Source organism: Eleutherodactylus coqui, chromosome 8 (assembly GCF_035609145.1).
Source record: "Eleutherodactylus coqui strain aEleCoq1 chromosome 8, aEleCoq1.hap1, whole genome shotgun sequence".
NCBI classification, from domain to species: domain Eukaryota; kingdom Metazoa; phylum Chordata; class Amphibia; order Anura; family Eleutherodactylidae; genus Eleutherodactylus; species Eleutherodactylus coqui.
In genome coordinates this window covers 160,461,532-160,483,195 of record NC_089844.1, presented here as the reverse complement: position 1 = coordinate 160,483,195, position 21,664 = coordinate 160,461,532, and the positions used below count along the sequence as shown (strand labels likewise).

The window sequence follows — 21,664 nt, the reverse complement described above, 5'->3', positions numbered from 1 at the left end:
GGAATTTAGTTGTGAGCCCGGCTGTGACCCTACATACGGCCGCGTATTCACACGGGCAGTCATGCGCAATACATCTTTTTTTTGTTTGTTTATTTCCTACACCGTTACTTAGCGATGATGTGGGTACCTGCAGCCCGTACACAATGTAATTACATAATGGCTGCGGGTATATCCACGACCATAGAGCACAATGGGCTCTATGTCATGGATACCGCAATAAATAGAACATGCTATTTATTTCTATTTTCCATGAGCAGATTACGCAATTCCAAATCACTGATGTGAGCAGAATTATGTCATCCAATGCATTTGATTGAACAGCGCAATACCGGGGATCATACAATTGCGGAATCCACAATTCAAATCTGGTTGTGTGGGATCGGCCTAAGTTATAGTGTTGCAATGGGATTTGACAGTTCGTCAAGGGATGTATTTTTTATAGCCACTGGCTCTCGTGATCCAGTGGTGTCCCGCTTTGAGAACAACGTGCAGCATGAGTCCTGTGCGCATGCTTTCCTATACAAGTCTATAGGAGAGCACGGGACTCTGAAAAGAGTTAGCGCATGGACTTTGCAAGTAGGCAGTGCAGGAACTAGCAAGCGGATGAGTAGGAAAAATATGCCACCCATCTCCCTGTCACTTGCCTTATTTGCTTTTGATTTTGCTCAAAAAATTATTTGGATATATGGAGAGCACAGAATTAACCCAGGAGACTTTCTCCGGCACATGAAGACTAGTGCTCTAGTTTGGCTGTAGCATTTCATTGTACTGTACATATATTACATCCCTGTCCTAAAGACATTAGCAGTAAGAAATGGTATTTTTGCAGCAGAATGAGGCAGAAATTTGGTATAATGGAGGGTAAAATATTTTTCACTCCCTTCCACTTCTATGTAATATGAGCTGCCATTGCACATCACATCCTGACATGTTATATACAGTACATACCTGTGTGATATTTATGTGGGGGGACAGTTTTTCTTTGGTAAAGTTGGTTTAAAATCGCAAAACATTTCCCTGTCCCGTTCTGTAGCTTACAGATGGCGTCCGGTTGCAGAAGAGATTCAGATTCCCCGTCCAGTTCACGGCGACCCAACTGTCCTGCCGCATAATATCTCGGGATATTACCCAGGTCAAGTCAACGTAACATGGTTGAGAGGAGCTGGACATAAGATCAATGAATAAGACAATCGTGCTGCTAACCAGAGTGTGACATCCATGAGAGTGGCCGATAACACCTACAGCTGTACTGCCCGTCTGCCCATCACCCCCAAACTGGGGGCACATCAAGGGGCAGAAAATATGTATGTCTTTTACATTCCCGCCCAGGAGAAACCCATAGAGAAAAGCACAGGGAGGCTACAAGTCATCGGTGAGTGTATATACGTTTATAGAAATATATACTGCCTGCAGCTGATATGTCCGGCATACATGTCAGGAAAAGTATGTCACCTATGCACCAACATAAAGCCCCAATATTTGCCACAGTATCATACACAGATGGATAATCATTCATAAGCCTTATGTTAGAAGAAAACCAAAAAAACATGGATTATGTGTTTATTGGGGGCATCTGCTGTAGAGGAAAGTGTAACAGGCTGTGTGTTCACATTTCAGTAAAGCCCAGGCTGTCACAGCCGGTGATGAGAAGTCTGTGTATCTCTGGAGAGATGAAGTATTTGCTCAACTTGGAGAACTTTAATCCTAAAAGCATCCGGATTACATGGAGGTGCGGAGTGGGAAGATCAGAAGACGTCATGTCATCCACTGAATCATTAGTCGATAATCCTGATGGAACCTACAGCGTCTCCAGTGAGGTCCGAATCCCTGAGGATCGTCACAAGGATCCAGGATTCACAGTACGAGTGACCTGGGAACATGAATCTATGGAGAGCCCGGAATCCAGGGAGCTGTCTATCAGAGATTCAGGTGAGGAGCGGGATGTTACCTCCTCGCTGACCCCTAATACTGTTATATATGGAGAGCCCGGAATCCAGGGAGCTGTCTATCAGAGATTCAGGTGAGGAGCGGGATGTTACCTCCTCGCTGACCCCTAATACTGTTATATATGGAGAGCCCAGAATCCAGGGAGCTGTCTATCAGAGATTCAGGTGAGGAGCGGGATGTTACCTCCTCGCAGACCACTAATACTGTTATATATGGAGAGGCCGAAATCCAGGGAGCTGTCTATCAGATTCAGGTGAGGAGCGGGATGTTACCTCATCGCTGACCCCTAATACTGTTATATATGGAGAGACCGGAATCCAGGGAGCTGTCTATCAGAGATTCAGGTGAGGAGCAGGATGTTACCTCCTTGCTGACCCCTAATACTGTTATATATAGAGAGACCGGAATCCAGAGAGCTGTCTATCAGAGATTCAGGTGAGGAGCGGGATGTTACCTCCTCGCTGACCCCTAATACTGTTATATATGGAGAGCCCGGAATCCAGGGAGCTGTCTATCAGAGATTCAGGTGAGAAGCGGGATGTTACCTCCCCGATGACCTCTAATACTGTTACATATGGGGAGCCTGGAATCCAGGGAGCTGTCTATCAGAGATTCAGGTGAGGAGCGGGATGTTACCTCCTCGCTGACCTCTAATACTGTTATATATGGAGAGCCTGGAATCCAGGGAGCTGTCTATCAGAGATTCAGTTGAGGAGCGGGATGTTACCTCCTCGCTGACCTCTAATACTATTATATATGGAGAGACCAGATTCCAGGGAGCTGTCTATCAGAGATTCAGGTGAGGAGCGGGATGTTACCTCCTCGCTGACCTCTAATACTATTATATATGGAGAGACCAGATTCCAGGGAGCTGTATATCAGAGATTTAGGTGAGGAGCGGGATGTAACCTCCTTGCTGACCTCTAATACTGTTATATATGGAGAGCCCGGAATCCAGGGAGCTGTCTATCAGAGATTCAGGTGAGGAGCGGGATGTTACCTCCTCGCTGACCTCTAATACTGTTATATATGGAGAGCCCGGAATCCAGGGGGCTGTCTATCAGAGATTCAGGTGAGAAGCGGGATGTTACCTCCTCGCTGACCCCTATTACTGTTATATATGGCGAGCCTGGAATCCAGGGAGCTGTCTATCAGAGATTCAGGTGAGGAGCGGGATGTTACCTCCTCGCTGACCTCTAATACTGTTATATATGGAGAGCCTGGAATCCAGGGAGCTGTCTATCAGAGATTCAGGTGAGGAGCGGGATGTTACCTACTTGCTGACCTCTAATACTCTTAGATATATGGAGAGCCCAGAATCCAGGGAGCTGTCTATCAGAGATTCAGGTGAGGAGCGGGATGTTACCTACTTGCTGACCTCTAATACTCTTAGATATATGGAGAGCCCAGAATCCAGGGAGCTGTCTATCAGAGATTCAGGTGAGGAGCGGGATGTTACCTCCTCGCTGACCTCTAATACTGTTATATATGGAGAGCCTGGAATCCAGGGAGCTGTGTATCAGAGATTCAGGTGAGGAGCGGGATGTTACCTCCTCGCTGACCTCTAATACTGTTATATATAGAGAGCCCAGAATCCAGGGAGCTGTCTATCAGAGATTCAGGTGAGGAGCGGGATGTTACCTCCTCGCTGACCCCTAATACTGTTATATATGGAGAGCAGAAGATGAACCCGGGAGACTTTCTCCGGCACATGAAGACTAGTGCTCTAGTTTGACTACAACATTTCATTGTACTGTACATATACTATATCCCTGTGCTAAAGAAATCAGCAGTAGAGATGAGCGAACGTACTCGGTAAGGCCGATTTCGCAATCGAGCACCGCGATTTTCGAGTACTTCACTACTCGGGTGAAAAGATTCGGGGGGCGCCGTGGGTGAGCGGAGGGTTGCAGAGGGGAGTGAGGGGGAGAGGGAGAGAGAGAGAGCTCCCACCTGTTCCGCGCTGCTACCCCCCGCTCCACCACGCCACATACCCCCCCCCCCCCCCCGGCGCTCCCCGAATCTTTTCACCCGAGTAGTGAAGTACTCGAAAATTGCGGTGCTCGATTGCGAAATCGGCCTTACCGAGTACGTTCGCTCATCTCTAATCAGCAGTAAGAGATGGTATTTTTGCAGCGGGATGAGGCAGAAATTGGGTTTAATGGAGGGTAAAACAGTTTTCACTGCCTTCCACTTGTATGTAATATGAGCTGCTGTTACACATCCCATCCTGACATGTTACATACAGTACATACCTGTGTGATATTTATGTGGGGGGGGATGGGTTTTTCTTTGGTAAAGTTAGTTGAAAATTACAAAACATTTCCATGTCCTGTTCTGTAGATTACAGATGGCGTCCGGTTGTAGGAGAGCTTCAGATTCCCCATCTAGTTCACGGTGTCCCGGCCGTCCTGCAGTGTGATATCTCTGGATATTTCCCAGATGCAATCATTGTGATATGGCGGAGAGGTGTTGGACAGCAGTTATATTTAGAGAATGACCCTACTGTTAACCAGAGTGTGGCATCCAGGAGAGCAGCCGATAACACCTACAGCTGTACAGCCTGTCTGACCATCACCCCCACACTGGGGGCACATCAGGGGGCAGAATATATGTGTGTGGTGGACCATCCCACCCTAGAGAAAAACATAGAGGGAAGAACACAGAAGCTGCAAGTCATGGGTGAGTGTGTATACATTTATAGAAATATATAGCTGCCTCCAGCTTTACAGAAAAGGATCAGTTTTATTCATTGACTTTTGGTAAATAAATTAAAATGACAAAATATCTCTTTATATATCCTTCAGTTAAACCACCCCCAGAGTCCGGCTCTACTCACATTGTGTTTGGTCTCTATGTCCGGCATACATGTCAGGAGAATCTTGCATCCTATACCCCAACATAAAGCCCAATGTTTGCCACAGTATAATACACAGATGGATAATCATCCATAAGCCTTATGATGAAAGCAAAATGTAGACCGTGCGTTATGTGTTTATTGGGGCGTCTGATGTAGAGGAAAGTGAAACAGGCTGTTCGTTCCTATACTGTAAAGGAAAAAGAAAATATCCTGAGGTACTGTATACCTACTCAGAGGACCCCCCTGGTATCTGCCAGGTCAATAAATGTCCGTGGACCCCTTCAGCATCCTATGTATCAGGAGATACAATAATCTTGGCCTTAAGGCTGATTTACACGCAACGATTATCGCTCAAAATTCGTTCAAACAATGGCTTTTGGGCCATAATCGTGCAGTGTAAATGCTCCTATCGTTTGCTTTTTTGCTGAAAGAGGGATTTCATGCAAGCATGAAATCCATCATTCGTGAAAGCAGGGACCACATGCTGAACTCTCCACAGGAGCGCTGATAACATTGTTTTCAGTTGCAGTCCTATGGCAGAACAAAGGCGCTGTATGCGGATAACGGACCTGCTGTTATCTGCATACAGTGAAGAGAGGCTCATTTACATGCAAATGAAGCTAATAATCTACTAATAGGCATTAGTGCCCATTAGCAGCTTATGCAAAATGATCTCTCAAACTGTCAATCAAACTATCTTTGGAACAAATTTGGGGCGATGATCTTTGCGTGTAAATGGGGATTTACACTTAACCTTTATAGAGATAATGAGATCCTCACAATAAAGGTCTTTTAAACGGTCCTGATATCAGCACAAATGTTCCTCTGAGCGTTTGTTCGCCCGACAATCAGGCCGTGTAAAAAAGACAATTATCCAACCAATGAGTGATCACTCGCTGGCTGATCATTGGTATTCAGTAAACATAAAGATGCTTTCTGATTGGCTCTGTACGTCTGCCCATGTGAACAGGGAGGTATATAGCTGTCCGTGGGGGCCGAACTATCTTACTAGTGTTTAGCTCCATAATCCAATTCTTGGCCGGTGTAGAAGACCATTAAATGAGCTCCAGTTGACTGATTTATTATAACAGATGACAAACTGATACAAGTGGAGACTAATGTTTCTGTTTTTGGTCTGGGTTGGCAGGGGTAACATCACTACTTAGGGAGAGCACCAAGAAAGTGTGAGGAGCTCCTCTATGCAAAACAGGGAGATTGAACAATACCTTTGCAGCGCCACCTATGGGATGGCAGCATTCCTTCAAATCAATGTTTGACAGCTGTCTGTGTATGGATTCTTGCTTGGTTTTAAATTTCCAGTCATTGCTCTGCAAACCTGTATAACGGGACAAGCATTGATTTGAAGAAATGCTGCCATCCAATAGGTGGCACTGCAGAGGTATTGTTCCATCTTCCTTATTTGTTTTAGAACTAATATGTCAAAAAGAGGAAATCTTAGTTTCTATTTGTTTGAGTTTGGCATCTGTTTCTAAATTGGTTTACAGGATTGTAGGCAGATCCATTAAAGGGAACCTGTCCCCTCCCTACAGCGCTAGAAACTAAGGCCCGGCTCACATGGCTGTATGCGGAATCTGCTTGCGGAGGCCCGCAGTGGATTCCAGCTGTGCACCCGGCCATGACCCTGGGTACATCCACATGACCACATACTCACATAAGCGGTCATGAGCGGTACACCTTTTTTATATATTTCCCGTGCAGTCACTTAGTAATGACACGGGTATCAGCATCTCATACGCAATGTAATTGCATATGGGCTGAGGGTATACCTGCAAACATAGAGCACAATGGGCTCTATGTCATGGATAAATTGTGACTATCACTCTGAGTGGTAAATGCATGGCTTTGTGACAACCTTCAAGAAAAAAAGTAAGCAGACATTAAAGTGATAGTTCACATATATTCATCATCTTTGCAGTAATTACATTATCAAATAATCCAATGGGCGTTCCACACCAATCTTAGTGAGCTCTTCAGACTGTTTGTGGAGCTCTGCATCACTCGCCTTACAGCCTCCCATTCTCTGCAAGCAACATGGAGACGTTCTGCACACCATCACACATGTAGTCCAAGTCCTTGACCTCCGAGACCGGCACATATGCAGTTGGAAGGCATGAATCTTCTTACAACAGGGACAGATGTGCTATGCATGTGCCGGTCTCGGAGGTCATGGAGCATGTGCGAGATTTGGACCATGGTTGTGCTGACATAAAGAACATCTCCCCATCAGTTGCAGAAAGAGGGGTGATGTTGGTGGAGTGACGCTGGGCTCCACAGATAGTCCAACCAGAAACAATGATCAGCCCAGCACACCCACAGGACTTAATGCTCGTAATTTGCATGAAGTGCCGGACAAATAAAACTCTAAATTTTGAAGGTATGCTTGACACGCCGCAGATAGCTAATTAAGAGCTGAAATAATCAATTCTTCAGTGTTTTTTAAAGACGTTTGCAGATTTGTGCAAAACTGGTGACAGGTTCTAGAGATGAGCGAGCGCCCAAATGCTCGGGTCCGCGTTATTCAAGTCGAGCTTTTCGTAAAATTCGAGAGCTTTACTCGAGTAACAAACCTCTCTCTCTCTCTCTCTTCCCCTTCCCCTCCCACAGGCACGTCACAGCGGGGAGGAGCCAAAAGCTGGGGCGGGGTCGAACGCGATTTGATACTCGTTCGAGTAATGAGCACCATCGAGTACGCTAATACTCGTACGAGCATCAAGCTCGCCAGAGTAGGTTCGCTCAACTCTAACAGGTTCCCATCCAGCCATTACCGTAGTTTCCAGGGGAATCTGTCAGTATAATTTCCAGTTGTAGGACAGAGTTATTATATCCATAACACAGCCCATTACTCCATATAGACACTGGACCAAACTCCTGCTTCTTCTCTTCCAGCTGCACCCCAGATGTTGGCGCCCATAGAGATCATTAGGGCAGATCCAAATACTTTATACTTCTCTCTGAAGCTACAGAACTTTTTTCCTGAAGATATAGAAATCTCCTGGCACTATGAAGATGTGTCTGGTAAACACATGTTATTACCTATGCAAACCATCATAAACCAAGGCAATCCTCTCACATATAACATCAGCAGCGTTGTTGGGATTTCTAATAATGCATTCAAAGATCCACGGATGAAAATCATTGTAGAGTGGAAACACGAAGCTATGGAGGCACCGGAGACCAGAATAATAAGTGTCACAGGTAAAATTGTCATTCTGTCTATCTACAGATGTATCCACCATTACCCTGGCTTCAATTCATTAAGGACTACAATTTCCTGTGATAAAACAGCGATACATTCTAGCTCTAGTGGCTGATGGATAACTGATGAATGGCATCTCTCACAGCCAACAAGTAAAATAAAGTATATGTTTATGTTTACCATGTAAACCTATGGTGATGGATGGCATTCATCGGTGGCTTCTGTTTGACATATAGTTTTTGAGAGTCCAACAAGGAAGGTATCAGGTACTGAAAGAGCATGGCAGGAGCAGAGGTCAGGACCGAGTGAAGGTTTGTAACCAGGACTAGCAAAGTACAATACATAAAAAACACTAATCTGAGGATGAAGTAATGAATGGAGAGCCAGGAGCACTTAAGTAGGCTGCCAGTGGTGATGTTAGCAGGTTGTTAGCAGTTTCCATGGACATTGGTCACAGTCAGTAAGGGAAAGGAACGTCTGTCTAGTTATTGCAGTGACCACTCTGGGGAAATAGTTCAGGAATGGTTTAATATGATGAGGAGATCGGGATGACAACATTCAAATTCACCAGATCTCAGTCTGATTGAGTTTCTATGGAATGTGCTGGGAGAATCAGTTCTTGGTGTAGTACGATTGGCTGGGCAAATGGACTGCCCTCCACTCTCCAGGTTGTGTCTTCTGGATCCAGGTGCAACTCCGGATTGTAGAGTTTCCCTCATGCAATAGAGGATTAAATGCTCCTATTGTTTGCCTTTTTGCTGAAAGATGGATTTCATGCGAGCATGAAATCCATCATTTGTTAAAGCAGGGACCGCACGCTGAGCTCTCCACAGGAGCACTGATAACATTGTTTTCAGAGAGGGTTACCTCTGGGTGCCTACAGGACTCAGGGCTTATGGAGTCCAGACCTCAACAGTTCAGGGAAAAAATATACAGTGTGTGTGTGTGTGTGTGTGTGTGTATATGTATATGTGTATATATATATATATATATTGAATTAAAAAAAATCTGGAGCATGAAAAAAATGGATATGCTCCATTTAGGTGCGGGTCTCCCGCAGGGACGGCTCCCGCAAGCTTCTATGGAAGCCGTACGGATCCGCAGGAGACCCGCGCCTGAATTAAACTCACCTGCTCCGGGCGATGCAGATCTTCCTTCCTTCGCGGCAGGATCTTCTTTCTTTGGCCCGGCGGATGTTCCCGGCACATGCGCGCGGCACGCAGCCGGTGTGCCAAGCACATCCACTGGGCCGAAGAAAGAAGATCCGGCCGCACAGAAGGGAAGACCTGCACGGTCAGCAGCAGGTGAGTTTATTCTTATTTTAATGCCTCATGTCCATGGAGAATCCGTAGCGAACCTGATTTTCCCCATGGACATGAGGCCTAAAGGGTGACACAATTGTTATATAATCATACTGGCAGTATATAAGATTACTGATAGATGATATTCCAGCCTCGCACTAAAGTGCAGCGAGACGTCCGTCCCCGAGGAGGTAATGACTATATAATCCCAGAATGTCAGTGCTGTATAATGGGGACATTACAGGGAGACGGGTGGGATGTCTTATGGGGGGGTTATCTGTGGGGATCAGGTTAGAATTATGCTCCCATTAGGACAACATGTCTTTCAGGGACGGCCTTGAGAATTTTAACAAGACAATGCTAAACTACATCTGCATCTCTTACAACAGCATGACTTTGCAGAAGAGGAGTCCGGGTGCTGTATCGGCTGCCTGCAGTCCAGACCTTCCACCAATAGGAAACATTTGGCGCATTATGAAATTAAAAATCTGACAAAGACGACCAAGAACTGTGGAGCAGCTAGAATCCTACATCAGACAAGGGTGGGGCAACATTCCTCTCCCAGAACTCCAGCAATGGGTCTCCTCACTTCCCAGACGTTTACAGACTGTTGTAAAAAGAAGAGGTAATGCTACACAATAGCAGACATGGCCCGGGCCAACTTTTTTGAGGTGTGTCGGTGCCATCAATTTTTAAATGAGTTATTTTTTTTAAATGAACTGGAAAAATGTCTCCCTCTCCCCTTCTGATATGTTCCATGTGCTATTGTAAATAAAATATGATGATGGCCCCCTGCACACGGGCGGAAATTCTGCAGCGGCATTGAAAAACGCAATTCTATGCACACAGCCGCAATTTGTCTTCGTGAAAACACATGCGGAAAACAAATCGCGGCATGTTCTATTTCTCTGCAGGGCTCGCAGAGGCTTGTACAGAAATGTCAGTGCTGCTGGGCCGGCTCCGCTCTGCACACGTGCCGGTGCATAGCAGAGACGGAGGACGCCAGGAGCGGGTGAGCTGCAGGCCTCTGCAGGGGCACTGGACCGCAAGAATTCTCGCAGTGGGATTTGACCCGGCCGTCTGCATGGGGCCTATATGAGATTTCCAAATCATTGCATTCTATTTTTTCTTTACATTAATTTACATTTTACACAGCGTCCGAATGTTTTTGGAATTGGGGTTGTATGTAGATGTATCCCAGCGCAAACCTTCCGGGAATATCCAAATGATCTAATGGGCTGCCGGCTGGTTTCCATAATTTCCATTGAGATTAATATGCTGCGCTGTTTTGATGACAATCACAGAAAAATGGCCGTTACTTACTGACTGAGGAGTGCATATAGATGCATCCTCTCACCATGCAGGTAACTGACTACCAAATGGTATTCAGCTACCTGCATGGTGAGAGGATGCATCTATATGCACTCCTCAGTCAGTAAGTAACTGCCATTTTTCTGTGATTGTTTTTAATTCTTGATTTCCCCTTCTGTGATGCGCTGTTTTGATAGATTCAGTTTTTCTCCGGTCACACTATGTAGCTGTGTAACGCTATCACTGAGGCCTCGGTCAGACGGGCTTTTTTTTGCGCGATTTGCGCATGCGTATGCAATCCGCGTATATATAGACCCAATGGTTCGCAATGGGATCAGTCACATGTCCGTTTTTTAGGCGGATGTGCCATAAATTATAGGACACAACGATTCGCAGAACGCGCCTAACTGCGTTCTGCGTTTAACTGTGCGCACCAAAGGCATGTACTACAACTAGCTGCGTTTTTTCGCTGGCGAGCACACCTCACTGTATTCCCGTCATCTGCGCAAGTGCATAGTCTTCTAGGAAGTGATTACTTGAATGAAATGGCAAAGGCTGACAAGGTGATCGTAATATGGGGGCAACAGGTTATCTTATCAAATCTTTGCAATGTGTATTTTATAAATGAACAAAATGTTCGCGCCGCTACTTTAGCGCACAATAGAAGAGAAATAGAGTATCACAACCCGGCCAAACGGCTTTTTTTGAGGGGGGGGGGGGTTACATGCACAACGAAAAAGTTCCAAAAAAGTTCAGTCCGGTCCAAGATTTCATGCGCATTTTCATCCGTTATGCGATGCGCAAATCGCGTGAAAAAACGCCCGTCTGACCGAGGCCTAAAGCTCATACAGGATTATAAAGCGCACAAAGTAGTAAATGTGTGTTGGAAACCATAAATAATATTTCAGTTGGGTTCCGCTCGACGTCTCCGGTGTAGATCCATATGAAAATCGCAGATGATTTAGTGTAGCGTTGTGCCCTATTCTGTCAGGGAAATGCCTGAGAGTGTGATGGAAGCTGGTTGGGCCCCATTATAGCCAGTAGTGTCCGCCTGACGCCGTTTGGTTCTGACTTTCCGTTTTTCTGTTCTCATGATGGAACAAAAGAATGGAAAGCAAAATTTTCGTGCGTAATATGCAGCAAAAAAGACACTCGTGCGAGAGTGGCCTTATTCTAATGTTATTCTTGATGTTTTTCTTTTCTCGTTTTCCTATGAGTACAATGGGAGCTCAGAATGGTAGTGATATGAGTGTGAACACACAAGGGCATATTTTCACAATTTTGATGCGTGTGCCAAAATTGCAACTTTTGGAGCTTTTATACTGGGTCCCATTACTTTTTAATAAAAAAGTGGGAGGGGCTTAGTGTTACGGGGCAGGGCTACGCACAGCCTGTCACATTTACTATAATGTACTCCAGAAATGGGCGTACATTATAGCAGAAACAGGTTATAGCAGTTAGTGTGAACTTTCATATCTGTGGTCACTCTTTTACCCCACCTAGATGATACTAATTTGGTTATTGTCCACCACATGTCAGTACATTCCTGTTTTTGCCCCAGAGAAAATGTTAGTCACAAAACACTGATGTGGGATTTTGATATGTTACAATGAAATATAGCTTTGGATGAATCTGGCATTTTTGATTGAGTGAATGGGCAGCTGATCATATCACTTCCTTTGTGTTCTTCCCAATGACTCGTATCACACCTCTTGGTGATAGCTTGGCCATAGTCAAAAATGCCAGAAAAAATGCAAATATCAGAAAATACACAATTCTCCTTTGGGTTGACCATTTGGGAGAGGTCATATTATATTCAACAACTAAATGTGGATATAAAGAGTGTTAGACGGGTACAGAGATAAGACTGGAAGTCCCTAAAAACCACCCACACCTCTGACCCTACCTACTTGCCTCGCCCTGGCTAAACCCAGGGGGACAACTGGGCGGCAGTCCCTATACTGTTTAGGGATAACCTGATACTATAGAGGAAAAAGTGAAACTTGCCAGCTGCTGCCTCTTATCCCTAGCAAAGGGGCGGAGCCAATGACATTCTGGTGGGTGGAGAAAGAAGACCCACCCACTCACATCAGAAAAGGCTCCCAGAGCCGCGCGGCCGCCCTAAGGGAACCGGCGCCGGACCCGGAAGGAAGAACGCCGTGGCTGGACCCCCGCAGCTGGACTGGCGTGCTGCCGAGACCCAACCGCGCTGCTGGTAAGTTTCCTCCTAACATTACCCCCCTCTTACGGGGGATCTCCGGGACCCCGATAATCGGAGCAGGTTTTTGAGGATACCTCCTATGAAAAGAGCGCACAAGATGAGGAGCATGAACTTCTCTGGCAGGAACCCAAGAATATTCCTCCGGACCAAATCCCTTCTATGCAATGAGATACTGAAGGGAACCATGAAGCATCCTGGAATCTAATATCCTCTCCACCTCATACTCTAATTCTCCCTGAACGAGGGTGGGCGGTGGGCACCACCGCAGGAATGAATTCCTTCAATAATGTCTTGTGGAATACCTTATGGACTCTCCAGGTTTTGGGCAATTCTAACTCGTAGGCCATTGGGTTGATGACCCGAGTAATAGCAAATGGTCCCACAAACCGAGGCATGAACTTAGGGGAAGGTACCTTTAATTTGAGGTTCTTGGTAGACAAGTAAACCAATTGACTCACTGAAAAAGGCTGAGAAATAGTGCACCTCTTTCTGCTACGATCCTGCATTTCATTACATGCCTTTTCGATATTAATACGCACATTATTCCAAATCTTTTGAAATTCCTGAATACGATCCTCTACCGCCGGAACGTTCAATTCAAGAAAATTGAAAACTGAGAATTGAGGATGCAGACAAAAATTACAGAAAAACAGAGCCTTCTTAGTAGCAGAATTTACATGATTGTTAATGGCAAATTCTACTAGCACCAAGAATTCTGCCCAACGACTGGGGTTGTCACCGACAAACAACCTAAGGTATTGGAGAAGTTCCTGATTAGAGATGAGCGAGCATACTCGGTTTGGGTGTTTTTGCACTCAAGCACTGCTTTTTCCGAGTAACTGACTACTCGGACGAAAAGATTCGGGGGGAGTCGGGGGGCAGGGGGCGGCATGGTGTAGCGGGGGGTAGCAGTGGGGAGCTCTCTCTCTTCCCCCCCCCCCCCCACTCCCCTCTGCAACCCCCCGCTCACCCCCGGCGCCCTCCGAATCTTTTCGTCCGAGTAGTCAGTTACTCGGAAAAGGCGGTGCTCGAGTGCAAAAACGCCCAAACCGAGTATGCTCGCTCATCTCTATTCCTGATTCATCCGTTCAGTCTGCCCATTAGATTCGGGATGGAAGGCAGAGGAAAAAGATAACTCAATACCGATCCTCTTACAAAAAGTTTGCCAAAACTGAGCTACAAATTGGACACCACGGTCAGAAACAATGTTGATGGGAATGCCGTGTAACCGAACAATCTCCTTAATGAAAACGGTGGCCAATTCAGAGGCAGTGGGTAGTTTTTTTAAGAGGAACAAAGTGAGCCATCTTAGTAAATTTAGTAATCTAAATTCCAGTAAGTCCGTGATAAAATCCATAGAAAGGTGCGACCACAGTTTGTTTGATATTGGTAAAGGCAGAAGCGGACCCTCCGGACGTCTGCGAACAGCCTTCCCTTGGGCACAAACTGAGCAGGCCCTAATAAACCTCTTAACATCCCGCGACATTTGCGACCACCAATAAAGACGCAAACATAAATTCAGGGTTCCTCGAATGCCTGGGTGCCCTGCTAATCTTGACGAATGCACTTCCTCCAAAACCACCAATCTCAAGGTACTGGGAATGAATAACCTCCCTTCCAGAAGACCTTCCGGTACTGTCTGTTGTTCCACTTGAAGTTGAGTTGCCAAGCTAGAGGAGAGAGTAGCCACTACCGTGCCTGGTTGTAAAATATTTACCGGTTGGCACTCCATAGAATCTGGTGCCTCAAAACTGCGCGACAGGGCATCCACCTTGACATTCTTAGTACCCGGAATGTACGTAGTCATAAAGTTGAATCGAGAAAAGAAAAGTGTCCATCTGGCTTGTCAGGCATTAAGGCGTTTAGCCGTTTCCAAGTAAATTAAATTCTTATGATCTGTAAGTACTGTAATTGTATGCCAGGCCCCCTCAAGAAAATGTCGCCACTCATCAAAGGCCCATTTTATGGCCAATAACTCCCTATTGCCAATATCATAATTTTGCTCGGCTGGGTTGAACTTCTTAGAGAAGAAAGCTCAAGGCTGCAAGCCAGAGCCTCCTTGGAATTCCTGCGGCAAAACTGCACCCACACCATGCCCTGAAGCATCAACGTCCACTACGAATGGCCGATTAAAATTAGGTTGAGCTAAAACTGGCGCCGAAGAAAAGTACTTCTTCAACTGAGTAAAGGCTTGGACTGCCTCTACCGACCAAGCATTAAAGTCCACCCCTTTTTTAGTCATATCAGTTAAAGGTTTGGCTATAGTAGAAAAATTCCTTATGAATTTACGATAAAAGTTCGCAAACCCTAAGAACCGTTGCAAGGCTTTCAAGTTGGTAGGTTGTGCCCATTCAGAAATAGCCTTGACTTTGTCAGAATCCATTAGAATGTTAGTAGGAGTAATTACATACCCTAAAAAGGAAATCTTTTGAACCCCAAAAATACACTTCTCAAACTTGGCAAATAAGTTCTGAGTGCGAAGACGAGATAACATGATATGTATGTGTTTTACATGTGTTTTCCAGTCGGGGGGAAAAAAATCAGTATATCATCAAGATAGACCGCCAAAAAGGACCCACAAATGTCATGAAAGATAGAATTCATGAAACTCTGAAAAATGGCAGGAGCATTACACAAGCCAAAAGGCATGACCAAACACTCAAAATGCCCTAAGGACGTATTAAACGCAGTTTTCCACTCATCACCTTCTTTTATACGAATCAGGTTGTATGCTCCTCAAAGATCTAACTTAGAAAACCACTGGGCTCCAACAATCTGATTGAGCAAATCGGGAATAATTGGCAACGAGCACTGGTTCTTAACCGTGATCTCGTTTAGAGTGCGGTAGTCCACGCAGGGACGGAGAGAACCATCTTTCTTTTCAACAAAAAGTAATCCCGCCCCAGTGGGTGATTTAGAGGGACGGATGTGTCCCTTATTCAGACTCTCAGTAATGTATTCCTTCATAGCACTACGTTCGGGAACAGACAAATTATAAATCCCTCCCTTGGGGATCTTGCTACCCGGAATGAGGTCTATCCTGCAATCCCACTCTCGGTGTGGAGGCAAAGACTCAGACAAACGATTAGAGAACACATCTGCAAATTCTTTAATGTATGAGAGTAGGCAAACCTCGGTACCTGATATGGAGGGGAAAAGTACATGAGTTAAATGATCTTGACAAGAAACCCCCCCCCAGCGTACTAACTCAGAATTTACCCAATCAATTTGGGGATTGCGGAGCTTTAACCAGAGTAAACCAAAAACAACATCCACGGATAAATTATCCATAACCAAAAACGAACACGTCTCTGTGTGTAAAGCCCCCACAGAAAATAAGACCTCAGGACTCTTTTTAGTAATGAAGCCAGCCTGGAATCGTGTTGAGTTGATCCCAGAAAACCGGATGGGAGACCTGAGAGAAATAAAGAAAGATGACAGATTTGGCAAAATCGTCATTGACAAAATGACAGCTCCGTCTTATGATGGAATGAAACAGCGCTGAACGGACCCAAATGACTATAATGGGGCCCATTCGGTTTAGCTGCCTGGTTTTCAGTACTTGTATGCAGTGCTTTTTCTTCCAGTATTTTCTGCCGGATCTGCAGCCTATTATTCTTCCCACCCCGCATTGTTGATCCAAAGGAAGACAAAAAAAACAATTTTCCTCATATTAGGTAAAAAATTCCTTCCCAACTCCAATCTGGCAATTAGAATAATCCCTGGATCACTGTCCCTTCTCAGTAATCTGTAATATAACATGTAATATTGTGAAGCTCAAGAAAAGGGTCCAGGCCCATCTTGTACTATATTAGTAAGTTTGCCATCACCAAACCCTCAGTCAGATAGTTCTATACTCTCACTGCTCTTACAGTAAAGAAGCCTTTTCTATGTTGTGTAAAAATTGTCTTTCCTCTAGCTGCAGAGGGTGCCCCCTTGTTACAGTCGCAGTCCTGGGTATAAATAGATGATGGGAGAGAGCTCTGTATTGTCCCCTGAATATCTGCAAATATTGATATTTTCTATATTTTCTAAAAACATATTAGAGAATAGGACCCAATACTGACACTTGTGGTACCCCAAATGTAACAATGACTGCTATAATTTTGACCCCTGCAGTACCCCACTATCTACACCCCCAAAATATGTCGGCTAGTGTTATTTGGTTAGTTATTTCTTTCTGTCTGAAATTCCTGGCCACTGTCTTCTCAGATGGTCATGTGATCTCAATTTTAATCAGCTCAGATCTACTTGGGGTTATGTATTCAGTTTCTAGTCAAATTCTCAGTTTGTGTGACCCATTCAGAGTCTGTACCATTAATAACCGCCCTCTGCTTTCTATCACTGAGCCAGTTACTCACCCACTTACACACATTCTTGCCCAGACCAAGCATTCTCATATACCTATTAGGTCTTTGTCACGCTCACAAAGCGTGACAAAGACCAAATAGGTTGAAACGTTGCGCATATTGGAGGAATAAAGTCTATATTTTAGCATCACTTATGCTGCCACTCTTCCTTGGAACTAATTTGGATCTTTGTTCTACTACAAAATTAACCTCACCAAATCTCAAATGATGTGAATTAATCTAGCACCAAAACCCCAAAACTACCTAATTACTAATTTCCCATTTCGCTGGAGCCTGAGGTCGATTCCTTATCTAGGAATCCGATTCACCTCCAAAACCAGTGACTTGGTAGATGCCAACTTTCCCCCCTTTTAAGGTCAATACAAAAAGAACTAAACAAATTAGCCACTCAGAATTAAGTTGGATGGGAAGAATCCCGATAGACAAAATGTTAATACTCCCCAAGATCCTGTATCACTTAAAAACGCTCTTAACCCTTTCCAATCCACTGTCTGACGTCTAAAGACACTCTGATTGAAGGCTGTAAAGCGCTGATGTCGGAAGACGTCCGGCAGGGTATTCTTACTATAGATTACTGGCCGCTCTGTTGTCAGGGGCCTCTCCAGTATGTCATGTACTGCAGTACTGGCTCCAGCCAGCAGATGGCACCATTGTATAATAGCAAAAAGAGAAAGCCCCCTAGGAAACCCTGAATCCAAAATTGGATTGCAAAGGGTTGATTCCTATCCCGTTAACAATCTTTTCCTCTTTCCACAAACAAATAAACGCATACATCTGACAAAAATCAAAACCCCGGGTCGTTTTCCATACAATGACTAAGTTTAGGAAACACGGAGGATTGGGCCTTCCTAACCTGAAGAATTACCACAATTCATTCCTAGTAGACCAATCCAAATTTTTATGCACCTCCCACTCCGACAAAGCATGGCCTCATAGAATCCCATTTAACACAAATTGTGGATTGTAAGGCATATCTAGTGACATTCCATAAATATTTTTCTCTTTCGGAACTGCCATCTATACTTTCAGTACAAGCGACTCTCTCCGCATGGAAAGAATGTCTAACAAAAAACATGGAATCACAAAACAATCAGAAAACTCCCGTCCCCTTCTCAGTACTAAATCATCTAAGCCCTAACCTGTCCACTGAAGCATGGTCCTGCTCAGGAATCAAATGAGTCCTGGACTTTTATCACCACGGCCAACTTGTACCTTCTTCACTATTACACAGATACACACGTCCGCATACCAATGTTCTTGGGGGACCAGATACTGAACCTCATGAATACTTCACAAAGAAACACAGAACAAATGTACACACTCCTGTCAGATAACAAGTTCCTGGAGAGAACCGGGCACTTCCCCAAGTGGGAAAGAGACCTAGCGAGCCAGTTCTCTATTTGGGATTGACAAATCACTATAAACTGGGCCATTAAATCCACTACATAGTCTTCCCACCACGAACAATATTTTAAATTACTAGTTAGGTGGTACCACACCCGTACAGACTTGCACATATCTTTACTGACACCTCACCTCTATGTTGTAGAGGCTGCGGGTTAGGGCCACGCTTTTACATATCTTTTGGAGCTGCCCACTTATTTCTAGTCTATGGGGCTCAGTACTCCGTCTCTTGAATTTACTCGCCTCTTCACCCCAAATAAAAAGTAGTCCGGGCCTGGACCTTTTGCTTCTCGGCATTGACATCCTCCCAGTGAATTTTAGAACTATTATAGGCCATGTTCTTCATGATTCTTGTCTTATGCTAGCATGAAACTGGAAAAGCAATAGAATATCCTCCATAGAAGATTAGAGATGAGCGATCATACTCGATAAGGCAAACTACTCAAGTGAGTAGTGCCTTATTCGAGTACCTGCCCGCTCATCTCTAAACATTCGGGTGCCGGCAGGGGGCGGGGAGTAGTTTGCCTTAACGAGTATGCTCACTCATCTCTATAGAAGATATCATACTGATAGCTTCAAGCAACTGCTTATATGAAATAATGCTAGCAGTCCAAGGTGGGAAACTAGACACCTTCACCGACAAATAGAACATATAGCTTAACCATTGTCCTTCGTTAATCTAAAAACTCAACCTCTCAATAACTATCACTATGGTGCACACTGGTTAAATGTTATTTCTTGTTTCAAATGATAACAATGTTACTAATAAAATAATCCCAACATTACAGGCTATGTAAAAAATCTGCATACTCGGCCCATATGCTGTGTAAGAATGTATAATCTATCCTTTGTAATTAAAGGGGTTGTCCCGCGCCGAAACGGGTTTTTTTTTTTTTTAAACCCCCCCCCCCCGTTCGGCGCGAGACAACCCCGATGCAGGGGTTAAAAAAACAACCCCCACAGCGCTTACCTGAATCCCGGCGGTCCGGCGTCTTCATACTCACCTGCTGAAGATGGCCGCCGGGATCCTCTGTCTCCATGGACCGCAGGGCTTCTGTGCGGTCCATTGCCGATTCCAGCCTCCTGATTGGCTGGAATCGGCACGTGACGGGGCGGAGCTACACAGAGCCCCATAGAGAAGAGGAGAAGACCCGGACTGCGCAAGCGCGGCTAATTTGGCCATCGGAGGGCGAAAATTAGTCGGCACCATGGAGACGAGGACGCTAGCAACGGAGCAGGTAAGTATAAAACTTTTTATAACTTCTGTATGGCTCATAATTAATGCACAATGTACATTACAAAGTGCATTATTATGGCCATGCAGAAGTGTATAGACCCACTTGCTGCCGCGGGACAACCCCTTTAATACTGATGTCCACAACCATAATTACACCTGTATGTTATGTTACTGAAAATACAATCAAAAATCATTGGACAGAAAAGTGTATATTTATGTATTCTGTATATTGAAATAAACTAATTGTATACTGTTATATATCATGTGTAACATACTACGTGACTTTGTGTGAAACTGTTAGTTAATAAACATGGTATAAATTATTTTTATTATTATGACAATATGTTGTGTGTCATACAAGGGGAAAGGAGGGAACATAAGGGGACACTGATAAGCAAGAGTTATTATTAATAAGGGCCACTCCAGTGAATCTTTTTCTTTTCATTCAGTACGTAGGTATCCCAACTCCACCATCCCCCCCCCCCCCCCCCCCCCCCACACACACACACACACAACCACCACCATTATATATAAGTCGGCTAGGTTGAAATTGGATAGTTACTTCTGTCTGAATCTTCTAGCCTCTTCCTCCTTAGATGGTCATGTGATCTCAATTCTGACCAGCTCAGATCTATTTGGGGTTGTGTGTTTTGTTTTCTAGTCAGATTCTCAGTCTGTGTGATGTTGTTATATGCGCCTACCACTGAAACTGCCTATTGCTGGACACAGCTCTCTTATCACAGTTACTGATGATAATCACACAGCTGTTGTCACACAGGTATAATAGAAGAAATTACAGCTCATCCGCCTGACTATATACTTATGGCCTGTAGCTGATTTAGGTGAGCATAGAAGATAATAATAATTAAACTATCCCACAGCAGGCAGAAATGGTATAGCCTCAGCTACTTCTGATACTTTTTGGGATTGATGTAAAACTGAAAATTAAAAAAAATTCACTCCCAAGATGGTGGCTGATAAGGAAGTGCACTGCAGGGAAGTGGCTGAAATAGACAGAAATCTGAAGTTATTGGGGCTGTTTGGTGGGATTGTCACTCTGGTGTTTTGATCACTCTACATCCACATGTAATGTGTCTCTCTGGGAAATTTCCCTTGGAGGCCAGTAGTGAATGACATACAGGCACCACCATGTATATATCACGCTGTCCCCGCCATCCTACAGTGTCACATATCACGATATTACCCCCAATATATTTGCCAAGTAGAACATCTTTTTTTCTGTAAAAGGCAAATCAAGAAAAGTACTGGAGGAATCAAAATGCTTCATGAGAGTCTAGAAGACACCGATATTTAAGTAAGGTGATCACATGTCCTTAGCATTGGTTATTTGCATTAGGTGTTGCACCCTTTAAGCTCAGTGATCGTGTGATAAAGAATTTAAGCAGTTATCCAAGCCCAAAAAGCTTTTAAAAGTTGATCTTGGTGATGCAAACTATGAAAGAAGGTGTGCCCGCCTCACCCAATTCCTCTCTAAGATCCTGCTGCCTTTCTAATGTGGCTTGTGGTGCAGGTAGTATTTCCGAGAAAACTACCTTGGAGGTCCTCGTCCTAAGCTAGGATCCTAGGTCTGCCCTACGCTCCCCATCCAATTCTCACTGGAGCAGTCATCTCCCTGGCGTTCAGAGGGCATGTCGTGCTGCAGGGGTGCTGGCTCTGTAATGGCTTCCCCCTCATCTGCCAACGTTGAAAACTTGTAGGGTTGCACCAGTTGAAGACTAGCCTCCCTGGTTCTATTCCATCTACCCCTTCTGTCACCCAGCTAGCTGCCTGCTCCC

At 44.7% G+C, this 21,664-nt stretch overlaps 1 protein-coding gene and 1 long non-coding RNA gene across 2 annotated transcripts in view; both read left to right on the top strand.

The window, feature by feature from the left end:
* LOC136577082 (uncharacterized) overlaps positions 1 to 4,332 on the top strand; it is a 50,880-nt gene extending 46,548 nt beyond the window's left edge. Inside the window, exons 14-16 of the mRNA XM_066576794.1 lie at positions 1,034 to 1,372; positions 1,618 to 1,929; positions 4,291 to 4,332. Coding sequence (XP_066432891.1) covers positions 1,034 to 1,185 — 152 coding nt within the window. The 3' untranslated portion in view covers positions 1,186 to 1,372; positions 1,618 to 1,929; positions 4,291 to 4,332. The remainder of the gene's footprint in view (positions 1 to 1,033; positions 1,373 to 1,617; positions 1,930 to 4,290) is intronic.
* Positions 4,333 to 7,645: 3,313 nt separating this feature from the next.
* Positions 7,646 to 10,434, top strand: LOC136577645 (uncharacterized). Its single transcript, XR_010786537.1, has 2 exons — positions 7,646 to 8,023; positions 9,715 to 10,434. It is a non-coding gene; the product is annotated as an uncharacterized lncRNA (long non-coding RNA).
* The last annotated feature ends 11,230 nt before the right edge of the window (positions 10,435 to 21,664 follow it).